At 42.9% G+C, this 15,754-nt stretch overlaps 1 protein-coding gene across 1 annotated transcript in view; it reads left to right on the forward strand.

The window, feature by feature from the left end:
- Nucleotides 1-1,837: 1,837 nt before the first annotated feature.
- The window catches only part of ANXA2 (annexin A2), a 48,833-nt gene continuing 34,916 nt past the window's right edge, over nt 1,838-15,754 (forward strand). Inside the window, exons 1-3 of the mRNA XM_048867379.2 lie at nt 1,838-1,995; nt 9,040-9,099; nt 14,232-14,331. Coding sequence (XP_048723336.1) covers nt 9,052-9,099; nt 14,232-14,331 — 148 coding nt within the window. The 5' untranslated portion in view covers nt 1,838-1,995; nt 9,040-9,051. The remainder of the gene's footprint in view (nt 1,996-9,039; nt 9,100-14,231; nt 14,332-15,754) is intronic.

A 15,754-nucleotide genomic window follows, 5' to 3' on the forward strand; every position in this document is an offset into this window, starting at 1 on the left:
GACAGCTTCACTTTCTCTTAAAGATGTGAATGTGATAGGCTCAATTTGTGTCGTCTTAGTTCTGCAAACTGAATGGAAACACCATTCAAACACCAGGGTGAAAAAAGCAGAGGCCACCATGACCACAGTGTATCGTTTGGTTAGGGTGGGGTGACTTTACATGCAGGATTGGCCACAGCTGAACCAGAAAGAGTTCAAGATTAAGGCCCTAATCCCTGTGTGTGTGTGTGTGTAAATAAGTTTGTGTTTGGGGAGAGAGGAGGATAAATATCTGGAATGTACAAACTGGGGGTGATGAAGATTAGAAAAAAAAATATGTTGCAAGGGAGACAAACGAAGTTGGGACAGAGGAGAAAAGTGCCAAGAAGTAAAGGTTAATAGGTGAAATTTAAAAAGATAGGGGCTTCTGATAATGTGATCAAGAACAGGTGAAGAAATAAAAAGAAAAAGAACACAAGAATGAGAGCTGCCCCGTTGCTGGAGAAGCATGTGGCAATTGCACTGTGGAAGCTGGCTATTCCAGACTGCTACCAATCAGTCGCTAACCAATTCGGAGTGGGAAAGTGGACCATTGGAGTCGTGTTGATGCAAGTGTGCAGGGCCATTAATCACATCCTGCTCCTAAAGACCGTGACTCTGGTTTGCACAGCAATGTATGGGGTGGGGATGACGGTTGGTCACCTGAGGGCAGGGCAGTAGAGTTCAAACTGATGGCCAGAGAGGCGAGAACAGGCCTCCGTGGGACACCTCCCGGAGGCCAATCGCAGTGCTGTAGCCACAGCACAGAAACCTCGATGCCTCTCCTCAGGGTGGCTTTTTTAGAGCTCTGCATCGGCGCAGTTTCTGCGCACTAAGTGGCTTGGCAGTGTGCACACCTCGGGAGTTACAGTGCTCGTGTGTGTTCATCTGATTCTGGGGCTGGAAGAACCTAGTCCTGGGGAATCTAGGTCCTGCAGGAGAGCTCCATGTGGAGGGAACTTGCATCAGGGAGAAGTAGAGCTCCATATGAGAACACAAGTGACACAAGCAGTACATTGATAGAAGGACTGAAACCTCCCCAAACTGCCCAGAAGAGTAACCCTAATAAATGAGCATACCCCAAAGTAACAGACAAAGCTGGTAACAATGCAGCAGGTGTTATTCCTATAGCTAAATCATCTGTTAGCAACTGTGTGGCCTTGGGCCTAGGGCACTGGAGTGGGACTATTGTGCCCTGGGTTATGGTCCCAGCTGAGCTGGTGACCTTGGGCATGTCAGTGCCAACTTGTGCCTCAGTTTCCTCATACGTAAAATGGGTATACCTAGCCCGACATCCTTGATAAAGTACTTTGTAAGCTAGGGCTGGAAAGCGTGATCTAAGGGCTGGGTATTATTAAGAATAGCCTGGTTATCTTGTGAACTCCTTGAGGGTGGAGGAAGACTGTCTCCCCTTCTGTGCTCCACACAGCAGGCCCCAGCCGAGGGTGCTCAGTGCAAGGCTGACGCTGCCCAAGTGCCCTGCCTTGTGCTGGAGACGTGCCCTCCTGTGGGAGGCTGCAGTGCGCTTGGAGGTGCGGGGCGCTGTGCAGCCTGGACACCTCACAGCACATCGCTATTTAGCTCAGGAACAAAGAGCGCGAATTGACCGTAACTCCCTGCAGCCCAAACAAACTACCAACGGGCTGGGGCAGCAGGAGGCGAGGGCTCGATGCTGTGCAATGCCCCCCCTCCCCTCCCGCGGGCAGCTGCCCCCCGCCCCGCCGGAGGCTGCCAAACCCCGGTGTGCCCAGCCAGCGTGAGTCAAAGGGCTGATGAGTCAGAGGCAGCCTGGGGTGGGGCGCTTCTCCTCAGGCTGCCGCAGGCTGGGCGAGGGGCGGGGGAGAGGCTGGGAAGCACCAGGGGGTGGGGACTAGGCCAGACTGTGGATGTGGCTCTGTACAAAATCCCCACCCAAGCTGCCGTCGTCTTCCCTCGCTGAGTCCCGAGGAGCCCGGCGCAGCCTGTGCTTTGCCCCAGGTAAGTGGCCCCCCTCCCCCCGCTTGGCTGCCTGTGCTGCCCCCGGTCGGGGGGCTAGCACCGCCTGGGCATTCGCGGCGGGGGCGTTAGCGAAGAAAAGCGCCCCGGGGCACCGGGCGGCTCGTTTCGCAGACGTTGTTTCTGAAAGTTTTTGTATTTGAAACAGCCTCGCCGAGCAAAGCTCTCGGGGAGCAAGACCGTTTCCCAGCCGAGTATCTGCAGGGGAGCTGGGCTGTGTAGGGCTAGGAAACGCACCGGAGTTTCCTCTGCCAGGGACACACCCCGCTTCTGATGTTCCAGATGAAATTTATTTTAAGGAACCCAGGAGGAGGTGTAAGGTAACTGGAGCTGGCAGTGGACTCCAGAGAGAGGGAGAAGAGGGGAACGGGGAGAGGGGCTGCATAGAACAACAGCCTTAGGAGGCAGTAACTAGAACCTGTAATAAAGTAATTAACACAATTGCTTATGCTACAAATACCAGACTCTTTGCTAGGCTGCTAGATGTTGTGGCTGTTCATCGGAGAAATCGCCAGACTGCAGTGTTGGGTGTGGCCTCCAGGGAGTAGCGTGTGTCTCCCAACTTCCCTCCCCCGTCTTTTTTAAATTTTTGCTGCATTGTTCTCTTCCCCCCCCCCACCTCTTTTGAAGGTGGTTCTCGGTGTTTTGTTGCACAAGCAGGTGGTTTCAGATGATCAAATAAGTCCTGTTTTTAAACTTGTTAATATGAAACTACCATATTGATATGTCAGTATTATCCTTGTCTGGGGTGAAGAAAAAGGGGGTTTCTTTAATAACCCCTACCAGGAGGAGTTGGTCCCAAAATACTAAGAAGTCATTTAAGAACTAGTTCCCTTTTCTTCCCCTGTTAAAGTACATCAAGGCTCTTTGAATGAGCGATTTTTGCCATAGGTAAGATTCACTTTTCAACCAGAAGCTTTGCAGAGAAGATTTATTTTAGATAATTAGCTGAGCTTTAAACTTTCAGTTTAAATGCAAGTTTCATTCAGGTGTAACTAAGCTAATGTTAGACATAACAGAACAAAGTGTGACCCCCACACATAACCTGAGTAAATGGGCCCCACTTGTGGGGCTCTGGGTTACAGAGAATAGAATACTTGCTCAATCTTGCTTTCTCAGGGTGTGGTGGAGCAGGGCCACTGTTGCTATTCTAGCAGTTTCTGCCCCTGCAGTCTTCCTACACAAGTAGCTTTAGATAATGGATCTCCATAGCTGAGCCTCACTTTTCCTCTTATACCTTCTTCCCCCAACCATGCAAATGTACGTGCTGTCTGGCATGGACTATTGTAGTGTGGCTGGGGTGCTGTTCTGTTTTATGTCCCATTTCCCCCATTAGCAAAATTGCTGAGGTTGTGCTGCTCTTTTGGCCTTGTGCGTCGGTGTCAGGATGGGAAGGCTTTGCACCACCCCTGCTGTGGATGAGTGAGGAATATAACTGGAGGAATACTAGGGTGCTTTCAGGGAGGCCATGTACAGATTTGGCTCATTACTGGACAGTTACAGGACAGTTTAGGGTTCACTATTCATAAAACTATTGCAATAGTATGCATTAGGACTCTGAATAAAGAGCACTTTTGTACATGGAAATAAATGAAGACTGAAAGAGGTGACATAGTTACTCAAGGTTAATGAGTACTTGTGGCACCTTAGAGACGAACCAATTTATTTGAGCATAAGCTTTCGTGAGCTACATCTCACTTCATCGGATGCATACTGTGGAAAGTGTGTATCCGATGAACTGAGCTGTAGCTCACGAAAGCTTATGCTCAAATAAATTGGTTCGTCTGTAAGGTGCCACAAGTACTCCTTTTCTTTTTGAGAATACAGACTAACATGGCTGCTACTCTGAAACCTGTCAAGGTTAATGTTCTGTGCCATTGAGAGAGTTCAGTTGAAAGATGCACTAAGTCCTATACGCGGACACTGACTGCTTGTCGAGTTCCTAAATTAAGTGCAGGGTAGGTTTGTGGTAGGACAGAGATTTCCTTTTTGGGTTGATGTTGCGGGATTTGTATGTTACTTCTGTTGCTTGGTTTGGTGGTACACTCACTGGGGCTGTTCAGTATTTTTCTAGTTGCTCTTTTATGGAATGGTTTTTAATAATAGGTTTTCCTGCAGGATCTCAGGAATATTCTATTTTAAATATAGATATAGAGAAGTCCTAGCTTTACTATTGGTTAAGCACTCATGTATGATATAGGCAATTGGCATATTCCTAAAATGGAACATCTACCCCTCCTGGATTATGTAGTATTGACCGGTGGAAGAGAGTGAGTCTTAAGATATTGTGCATTGTTAATGGATTGAAATAACGTTTTTCAGATATGGCCTATGGAATCTTTTCCTTTCAAGTTTAATCAATTCATGGCCCAGACAGGGGCTTCATTTGTCCTCCTAAGCTCTGGGGTACAGCTTGGGGACACAGCCTGACCTGCTGTATTTCCAGTCACCATCGTGTTCAAATAAATATGACTTTTGGTCCTTGTTCAAAGACGTTCTGTTCCTTTACTTTTTTGTGGTACTTTTCTTCCTCTTCCCCACTTTCCCCCTAGCCTCTGAGCAAAGCTCCCCTGTTGCCACATCCTGTCTTGGTTGGAAGTCTTAAACCACATGGACTTTTGATTGTAAGAGCTTCCATTCTTTCATTCTCTATTTCTTTGCCCCACCTGGGAACACCCTTTCCTGTCCTCCACGTTTTCAGGGTAGGACCATAGGTTAGCTGCCTTCTCACATGATTGCTGCTTGTTCAGTCAACATCTGGAATTTTTTTCCTGGAACCTCTACATGTTTTCTTTCATGACACATCTGAACTGTGCTCAGAAACCAAGAGAGCTGAGGCTGTGTCTAAATCAACATGACCTCCTATAACATTATCACCAGATTGCCCGATGGTTGTTATGTGGGTGGGGTTCAGACAGAGACCAATAACAGTGTGGGCAATTGACCTGCAAGTATCTGAATGGCATCTTCTCTCAGCAAAGAATAACTGAGATCTCTCACTTCTCTGTGTATTATTAAAATAAAGAAATAGTGAAATTGTGATTCAGGATCACATGATAGCCTTCTGAAAGAAAAACAGATTGCTTCAGCTCGTCTACAATATGAAGTCTTGCCTTAAAGGTTTGGGGATAGAGGCCCAGATTCCTTCCAGTTTAAAGAAGAGCAAGACCATGCATGTGGTTTTTATTTTAAATACATCCAAATCCAAACTGTATTAGACAGAACTTCACCAGTAACAAGGGGGTTTACTTGAGGACAGCGAGTGTGTCTTGACTGATATGGGGCCAAAATTCTAATGAAGGAACTTGTGACTATCTTCACATTTATTCTGTAATTGAAGATCTTTATCTGCAACCTTGATTTTACAGAAACTCCCATTATGCTGCCAGTTTTCTTTTGATTGGCTTTTGGTTGCTATAGCATTATTTGGTTTCTCCATGAACGTGCCATTTTCAACTGTACAAGAGGGTGTGTTATCTCAGTTACTGGATTCCGTTCAAGTTTTATGTTCCAACAAGCCTGATTCAGTGTGGTTTTTATTTGATTTAGAAATGGCAGGCTTGCAAAAAGCTGTCTGGCGATTGTTGCTGTGTGAAAGACTTTAGTGCAAATGCATTCACTTCAGCTTTCAGTAGAGCTTTTTAGTTCTTTGTGGCATGCGAGACCAAAGGTTTTCTTAGTTATATGTCTTGATGATCAATTTTAGAGCATCTTCAGTACAAAGATCGCCTTGTTTGTAACATTAACTTTTATTAAGAAATAACAAGTACTTTGGCTTTCATAATGTAACTGCCATATCACAATCCTCATGATTAAGGCTTGTGCAAGACCTTTAAGTCTTTCTCTCTGTTGCCTCTTTTTAAGGGTTGGACCTGGATTGTTCTGGATTTCTGTCCTAAGACTGATTATTTCAATGCAGTGGATGTTATCCCAAACTTCCTCCCTTAGATACTATATCTTAATTATTCCATAGGAAAATGAGCGGAGTTTAAACTTTGTTCTTTTCTCACCGAGATTGTTCCAGACGGGGTGGGGGCTGAAAAGAAATAAACATTCATGATGTTGTCGTCTTGGCCAAATATAATACTGTCGCTAAAAATATGGTGCTTGGGGGATATGGGCAGAGGTAGGTTTTATTTTTGTATTAAGATATAATGCCTTATTTCTTACCTTACATAACGTATTACACCGGGCCCCTTTTTTCAGCAATACCATATAGTACTGCAAAGGTATCTAGGGACCAATGCTTATTTTCTTTTGAATGTTTTCCTGACAAGATCATCATGGTCTTTAGCAGCACTGGCTGATTGTATCTTCTCATCCCATCTTTTGATGTGAGTGACAGAGAGGGTTGTTTGCTTGGTATCGACTCTTAGAACTCTCATCTGCTTTCAAGAGAGCCACACTTGGAAACTGGGTACTGTATTGTAAGGGGTTGGGATATACTAACTCAAGGATGAGGGAGAGTTTCCATCAATTGGGAAGTGGATGAGAATTCTTCTAGAGGGAGTCCCACCGCAAATCTCTCCTGTTTGGAACTCACGGACTCCCTCAAACGTGAGCTGCCTCTGAGCTATTGGCTGCCCATCTGACTCTTGAGTGCCAGGCTGGCAGTTGGAAGACTGACTGAAAGGACGTGGGCAGGGTAGGGTGTCTGGGAGCAGGGAGATGGATCAGGGGAGCGAGGTAATGGGGAGGAGAAAGAGGAGAACTAGCAGCAGGAGGAGCATTGCTGAGGGCCCGGGAGGGAGGAATTCAGAGGGAGGTTGAATATACTCTCGTTCAGTTTCTTGGTCTAGTGTACTGAGGACAAATATCCTGATCCTATGTGTGCTAAATTTGTGCATGTGGGTGATGTACAGGCAGTGCTGTTGGTCTAAACGTGCAAATGTCTAGTTTCCAACACTTTAACATAGCGTACTGCCGAAGATTAGTGGTATTAGCAGGGGTACATTTCTCACTTGTTAGCAGAAATGCCTCTGTCTAATCTAGCTAGTTCCTTTTCCCTGTTTGACATTTCCACTAGATTTCTTGGTGCTGGAGTCCTTAGAAGGCAACCTTCAATTTTAACTGATGAAATAGTTAATGCTTATTAACTATTTATTAATTATTAATAAATATTGTTAATGGTCTCATTACAGTTGGTATGGCAACACCCATTTTTTCATGTTCTCTCTGTGTGTGTATATTCATCGGATGCATGCAGTGGAAAGAAGTAGGTTTTAGCCCATGAAAGCTTATGCCCAGGTAAATTTTAGTCTCTAAAGTGCCACAAGTACTCCTTGGTTTTTTTTTGTTTTGTTTTTGTTTTTTTGCTTATTTCAGTGGCACCATCAGAAGGTGACACAAATGGCTACATTTCTCTCCTTGCTAGTGGAATTTGGGAGCTCCTACCTTCCTGCCAGAATTTCAGGAATGCAGTTATGTTGCCCAAACTCCTCCCATTTACACCCCTCGAAAAAATTCTCCTCCTCTTACTCATGATGATTTAGGACCCTCCCAATCAAACAATAGTACTGCCCAGGCAAAGAAACCAGACTTGTCAGGGAAAAATGGTATAATGGCATCAGCTTGTCCAATTGACATGTTCGTTTTTATAGGATCTATGCACATTAGGCTTATTTTTCATACATCTAGAAGTATGATCATATTAGGTGCTTAAAAACCAATAGTCTTTGGAATTTTAAACACTTCAGCATGCTTAGTTTCCATCACCAAGTATTGCTGAGAAGGAAATTTGTTGCCTTGGCTGTGATGTGAAATGGATAAGGTTTTTTGGCAACGGAGGCTACCCCACACAATGATGCAGATTATCCTACTCCATTGCATTGTTCCTTTTGGGGCCTGTATTTTGATGGGGTCCTTATTATTTGTGATCTGATACTCATACTGCTAATCACTATTTGTGCCCCTGGCTTGTAATTTATTTTTTTTTAGTAGCAATATTAGAAACTGTTTAACCACTCAAGTGCAAAGTAGTAAAGTTAGGCAAGTGTTCTGGCTCAAGTGTTCCAGATCAAATAGCATCAGCTGCTTCTGTAAAATACAAATGGCCTCTGCGAATTTAAGTTATTTCAAGACTTGTGATTGAGGAATTTAACCTCTGAGTTGCAGATCATTTGCCTAAAGCAGTTGTTTTTAATTGCTTTTTGGCAGTTGTCTGGGCCAAGGGTACAGTTTCTCTAAAATAACTTTGTTGATACTAAAAAGAAGTTGATCAGTGTCTGTGTGTTCAAAAAATCACTAATGTAATATCCTTACTGTAAAAAGAAAAGGAGTACTTGTGGCACCTTAGAGACTAACCAATTTATTTGAGCATGAGCTTTCGTGAGCTACAGTAGCTCACGAAAGCTCATGCTCAAATAAATTGGTTAGTCTCTAAGGTGCCACAAGTACTCCTTTTCTTTTTGCGAATACAGACTAACACGGCTGTTCCTCTGAAACCTATCCTTACTGTGGTGGTGATCTAGCAAAGCAGTCATTAATTAGAGTCATGACTCTGATTTTTAGGAAATGGCCCTCAGTTGATGAGTGGTATTGATTTGGAAATGTGTTTGCGGGTTTTTTGGGTGGTGGTTTTTTTGTTTTTTTGGTAGGAGTTCAACTTACTGGAGATCTGACAAGTCTGGTTTCTTTGCCTGGGCAGTAGTATTGTTTGACTGGGAGGGTCCTAAATCATCATGAGGAGTAGAATTTTTTCAAGGGGGTAAACGGGAGGCATTTAGGCAACATCAGTGCATTCCTGAAACTTATTGACTGAAATTTAAAAGGTCAGCAAAAGTGATTAGAGTAATAATAGTCACCTACTGACATATAGGAGAGTGAAGACCAATTCCTATCCAGTTGTGATGTATGCCATTTACTGTATACTCTTGAGATACTCGCTTACTTGTTACTTCAGCTCTTGCTGGATTGTCCTAACTTCGGTGTGATGGTATAAGAGGGCTAGTTTAATGTGCTGTAGCTTGTTGGTTAAAAAAAAAAAAATGTTTATGAAGTCTCTCTCTCTTTTTTTCCCCCCTCCAGTTTCCTTTCAAGATGTCCACGGTCCATGAAATTCTAGGCAAGCTCAGCCTTGAGGGAGATGTAAGTATCACTGTGAGGAGCTAGAAAAGAGATTTGGTATGACTTTTTCTTAAATGCCTGTCTTGTTTCCTTTCCAGGATGCCTTTATTAGGGTTGAGACCGAACTGTACTGATTGTAAGGTGAGGCTATAAGACTCCACATAATTGAACTGACCCAGACTAAAAGCTAGGCCAGTGATACTCCATCTCTGGTGTGAGAGAGAGATGTGACCCATAGGGCACCACACATCTCTTGCGGAGTCCCTGGGTTTAATTAAGGATTCTCCAAAGCTGATGGTTTGGTACTTGTGCTGCTTGACATGTTAAAGGCAACGCGGGGAACACTGAGCAGACAGACTAAGACGAGTTGGTGTGATTCCTCCCTGCCTCTCCAGATGGACAGGAGGGTTAGCAGCAGGAAGGGGAGGGAAACATCGCCACAGTTTATGCCATCCAAACAACAAGAGAGGTGGAGAAGAAAGAGAAAAAGACCGAGATTGGGCCAATTCCAGAGTTGGTGTATAAGTGGTGTGTGTTAGAGCTGCTCAGGAAATGCTTTTTTTTCTTGCATCATTTTTTTTGATGAAAATGAAAGTGTTTTCATTTATGTCAGAAATGCTCAGCTTTTTGTTTGGAAAAAAAAAAGAGAACCACAAAAAAAAATTGAAAAACTGAAATTTTTCAGTTTTTGATTACTGAAAGTTGAAAATTTTGGTGGTGTGTTTTTTTTTGTTTTGTTTGTGTGTGTGTGTGGTTTTTTTTTTTTTTTGGTCAAAACACCAGATGTGTCCCTGTCGCTCTCTTCCCCCCCCCCCCCCCATTAATTTTCTGTACAAAAAAACCCCAATTTCTCTCTCCTCCCCTGCCCGCCCATAATATTCTACCAGGTCTAGCATGAGGCCATGAATGTTAGCAGACTTGTGCTAGCTTACCCCATGTCTGCATTTGTGTTAGGGTATTAGTGGAGCAGTCCCAGAAAGTCACAGGTGGCTTTATGTATGATCCATGATGTTGCAACGGTACATGATGATGATATCACAATGGAATAGCAGAATATTGTGCCATAAATTCGTGGTTGCCTATGATTGTAATCGGGGAGGAAGTGAATCCCAGCTCTGCAGTTCTGACTACCTTCTTCTTCTGGCTGGGTACATTTTCATGGCTGGTATTTGCAGAGCTGTTTTGGGTGACCACAGACTTTTTTGCCGATTTTTGGAGCTTGCTCCTAATGCAAGTAAACAATAGAGCTGGGTTAATACTGCAAATATATTCAGTTCATTAAAAACTTCTTTGGCCATTCACATTTAGCCAATAAAACTTAAATCCTAAATAATATCAGAGAATTGTCCAGTCAAACCAAACATTAAAATTAACCCTCAACCAGACCCTCCCAAAATCGGATAATTTCAAGTAATGAATACTGTGACGCTTCCTGGAGTTGTGAGGCACCTTGCTACCATCTGCCCTTAGTGTGAGAGCCTTATCTGTGCTTGCTCTGGGTCAGTCCTGACTCCACCAGCCTTGGGCAACACAACGCTCCCCTCTAAGCCTACCCAGGCTCTTCTCTTCTCTGCATATTATTGATAGGATGTTCCAACTCCCGAGCCCTCTGAGCATCTCCCATGAGTGTCCAGCTCCTGGTCCACTGGCTACCCACAATATTCACAGATTTGCTGCTCCCAAAGAAGTAGCATTCTCCAGTTTACCAGTTTCACCAAGATCACTTACTCAGATCGCTGCTTCTCTTAACACGCTGCACTTAGGTATGTTTTATAGTGAAAACAAGCAGCAGTTTATTTAACAAAGAGGAAAAAATTCAAATGATCTCAAGTAGAAGTAATGGAAATGTAAAATTCATTGGCTGCATTCTAGAACCTAGACGTAATGAATATTTTCTTTTCTTTTAGATCAAGGGTCACCCCAAAGTCCTTCCAATGGTGTTTTTTTTTTTTCCCCAAGTAGACCTGGATGTATTCCTTTTTTTCATGAGACAAAACATGCTGCCAGCTTGTCCCCTACATGAAGGCTCCTGAGTGTCTCTCTTTTTCAACCCCCAGTATACCAAAACAGTCCTTTGATCTTTATTCATCAGCCAGGCACTCTCTTGCTCTGTGTTCCTTTGTATAGATTTCACAATCCCTTGTCAATTTCACAATCTTGATTAGCTGGTGGCTCAGTATGTAAATAGACTCCTTGTGAGCCACAATGACCAGACAGAAAGATAAATGTCTACCGCACTCTGTCAGAACAGAACCTGTCGAAGGCTACCACTAATTTCAAGGCTTCAAGAACATAATTTCCAGTGTAGATACATAACTTCTTAAATGTTATCCATACAGATGATTTACAATGATTAGGATGACTAGTGAGCTGCTGTCTCTCGGTAGAGAATGGTCCAGACAGTGATATTTGTGCCTTTTGCCTCAGATCTGTAGGGAGAAAAGGTTTTTCTATACATGGAAGTTAATCCAGAAAAAGGGAAATGTGACTTCAAAGTGAATTAACTGTTCCTGATTAACTTTGTGTGGAAACTCTTATTCCAGACTAAGCATGCCTTATTCCAAATTAGTCTAATCCACAAAACTAATTTGGAACAAGGCACTTGTAGTCTGGAGTAAGAGCATCCACATGTGGAGTTAATTAGGAATAGCTATTCAGAATAACTCCCTGCATAGACAAGCCTTCTATGAGGATGCCTCCTTGTTCCAAGGCATAATAACACCCATCTCCCAAGCAACTGCTCTTAAGGATGGTCCTGATTTCTCCTGTGGAACTTGATTTGGCTGCTCTCTCCAGCCCTGCAGTATCTCAGTCTTATCCTCAATATCCTCTGGAAGGAGGAGGCTGAGCTGAAGTTAACTCCATGACTGCTGGTAGAGTCTCAGTGTCCTACCACAAAGTTTTCAGAGGCAGCATTGTCTTGTGGTTAGGGGAGAGCACTGCGAGTCAAGAAACCTGGATTCTAGTCATGACTCTGCCACTGGCTCAATGTGACTTTGAGCAAGTTGTTTAGGCCACAGTTTTCAAAAGTGACTATTGATTTTCGGTTCCCAGTGTCAGCTATCTTTAAGAGACCCTGATCTTTGACAAGAGTTGAGCACCCTCCTGCTCTGAGAATTAGGCTCCTTGAAGATTTCTCAATCTGGACACCAAAAAACTGAGGCACTCTGTCATGAATCACTTGTGAAATGTTGGCCTTTACCTCATTTTCCCCTTTGTAATGCACTACCTTTGTGAAGCATTTGGTGATCCACAGCTGAAGGGCACTGTATAAGTGAAAAGCATTATTTCATTCTCTGCTCTGGTTTTACTCAAATTGCCCATGTTGCTTATACTTTAGGGCTGAAATTATACCTTTGGATGCATGAGCAAGACACTCACTATTCAACTCAATAGAAAGACAGTAGGAACTACTTGCATATCCAAGGGCAGCATGTGGCTTTGAGTGCCTGAGCAATTTGGGAAGAACCAATCCTGAAACTTAAATGGGACCATTTTTTCCCGTCTACATTGCAGATACCATTTGTCAGCCTAATATTCAGTTCCAGTGGCTCATACAATGCATAGGGAGGGAATGAGATACCAAAGTGCCATCTCTCACCTTGCTTTTTTAGCTGTAACTGTCCTGGGCTAATATGGTTAGCTTTGCCAGGTTATCCAACTATGCCATGTTAATCAGTTGAAACCTTCAATTTTGTATTGTATAACACGTGGGTTTTGTGGTAGGAATTTTTCAGGCACACTGATTTCTCCAGGAGTGCATTAAGCTTTTCCACTTACTGTTGTTGGCAGTTAAATGTATCGATTCTGGAAAATCATGCATCCTGTGGTGTGGCTCTGGGCCAAATTCTGGCTGCTTTGATTGAAAGGGCTGTTAATGGTAGGGACAACAATGGGTGTTTCATTCTGTAATGTTTTTGCTTCCCTGTCTCTGCAGCATAGCTCAGACTTTCAAAGGAGCGCACAGTGTGTATGCCACTGTTTTATCCTGGGTAGATAGTTGTGCAGATAACTTTTGTGATGCTTTTGAGGATGCCTTGAATACATGCCCTTCTTTAACAATTTGACCTTAAAGCAGTGGTTCTCAACCAGGGGAACATGTACCCACAGAGGTATGCAGAAGTCTTCCAGGGGCTACATCAACTCATCTAGATATTTGCCCAGTGTTACAACAGGCTACATAAAAAGCACTAGTGAAGTCCGTACAAATTTCATACAATGACTTGTTTATACTGCTCTATATACTATATGCTGAAATGTAAGTACAATATTTATATTCAAGTTGATTTATTTTATAATTATATGGTAAAAATGAGAGTGTGAGAAAGTAAGCAATTTGTCAGTAATACTATGCTGCTTTTATATTTTTATGTCCAATTTTGTAAGCAAGTAGTTTTTAAGTGAGGTGAAACTTGGGGTATGCAAGACAAACCAAACTCCTGAAAGGGGTACAGTGGTATGGAAAGGTTGAGAGCCACTGCCTTAAAGAATTTGAAGGTACAAAGGAAATAAGTCTTAAGTGTTTGAAAACCTTTGTTTATTATGTGAGCCCCCTGCTGGTGAATTTGGGTAGAAATCAGGCCCCAAGCATGTCAAAGCTCCCTGTGTGATTACTGGGGGGCTTTCAAGATGCACTATACCCTGAAAATAATGCTAAAAAGTTTTTGATCCTGTAAAATGCATCAGCTGCTTAGAGCACAGAATTTGGTCCACTGTACATAACTCATTCACTACTAATTCTGATTCCCTACTCTACCATAGTATTATGAGCGATATGAATCGAAGGCAGACTATCAGCTGTAAATTTGAATTTTCCTGGCTTTTGTCATTTTGACTCAACTCCTTTTCAATACTAACTTTATGGAATGAATTTCTTTGAATTCTAGCCAGCACAATTAGTTCAAGGTTTTTAACATTTTAACTTTCTCTAATGACAGATGCACTGCTGCGGGCAGATTCCTGGAACAGTAATACATTTGGGTGTTCAGTAGCTCTTAGCTGAATTCCAGTTATATTCATAGGTTGCCCACATGTGCATATTGGGTAGGAGTGTTGGGGGGGAAATATGACACAGTGATACTTTACCTTTTGGGAATAATACATTAACCACAAGCTAAGTGTAAGACTGTCATTTTGCTTTTTTTAAATCTCAGCATTCTCTTCCTCCGAGTGCATATGCCACTGTCAAGGCGTACGCCAACTTTGATGCTGACCGAGATGCTGCAGCCATTGAAACAGCCATCAAGACCAAAGGTAGGGGAAATGGGTCTCTCTCTCTGCCATTATACTTGCAAATGATATATATATACAAATGATATAATATGGATAGGTGGTGTTTCTTGACCTACCACTTACTGTCCTTAATCCAGAGCATTTATTTTGTGTGTTCTTCTTCATGACTTGCACGATTGAAATCTTGGCAGAGAAAGACTTAAGATTGCCAGTAGAACAGTTTTAGAAGGAGAATGAAGTTTTGTAATTAAATCTGAATGTTTGTAGCAAAGGAAGGTTGGGCTAGTCTATAAAAATCCATATTTCCTTCCCAGGGATTAATCTGAACTTTGAAAGAAATGATTAAACCAATTAAACAGTGCGTTTAAATCTTTTGTCTTCTAGGATAAGGAGTTCATCTTCCCCCCCGCCCCCCATGGAAAAATAGTTTAATATTTTGAAATGTTGGGTGTAAAAGTAAAGGGACCCAATTGGAAAGTGTGATGCAGCAATGGAAACAATATCATTTTATTGTTGCATAATTATGATGATTCATTATTTGCATTCAGTTTAGCACTTGGTGGTCCCAACTGATTGTAGGGCCCAGTCGTGCTAGGGGCTGTACAACCGTATAGTGAGACAGCCTCTGCCCCCAAAGAATTTACAATTGAAATTAAGAAGAGGTCACACAGCAGACCTGTGACCGAGCTGGGAACAGAACCCTGTTGTCATGACTCAGTCTAGTGCCGTGTCCACTGCCTCTACAAAATATTACAGCATTGAAAATGGCCCTTTATGTGGTTGTCACATCCCTGAGTATAATCTCTGAACTGGAATTTTCCCATTCAGATATTTTAACTTGGATAATAGGTGACCATGCCTAATCAGAGCCGTAAATAGCAAATGGTCAAGATGCTGAAATGTTACTGTATCGTAGGCCCTGCTTGTGCTGCTTCTCCAACTTCTACCTGACTTAGTAACCAGTTTTGTTGTTTGGCTAGCTCAGACCATGGCTTATGTCCATGTATCACGAGGGTAATAGTTGTACTCCAGTCTTACAGTTCACTGCTGATGGGTGTGGTGGCATGCACAAACTAAATAGATTGCAGGATCAGGGCTAGTAACTTTGGTAGGTAGCCATGCATCCTCTTTATTAGAGAGCCCACTGCAGTATGAGTGTCTTCTAGTAATTGATTCCTGTTCTTTTGCTGTGTCCTAAGGGTGCCTGTGTAACCAGTTCAACAGGTTTTCCATCTTCCCTGCTCTCTGTGCAACAAGGTGTCCTAGGCTGCTGGTTAGGGCTGGTTGAAATTTTTCCATTGAAACTGTTTTTAATGGAAAATTGGATTTTCAATAGTGCTGGTGTGTGGTGTGGTGCTGTAACAAGTATCTACTTTTTGCAGAATAATTAAAATCATTGTCCAAAAAAAAAAAGGCCTGAAAACCAAAATATTTTGATCTGTAA

Source organism: Caretta caretta, chromosome 10 (genome assembly GCF_965140235.1).
Source record: "Caretta caretta isolate rCarCar2 chromosome 10, rCarCar1.hap1, whole genome shotgun sequence".
NCBI classification, from domain to species: domain Eukaryota; kingdom Metazoa; phylum Chordata; order Testudines; family Cheloniidae; genus Caretta; species Caretta caretta.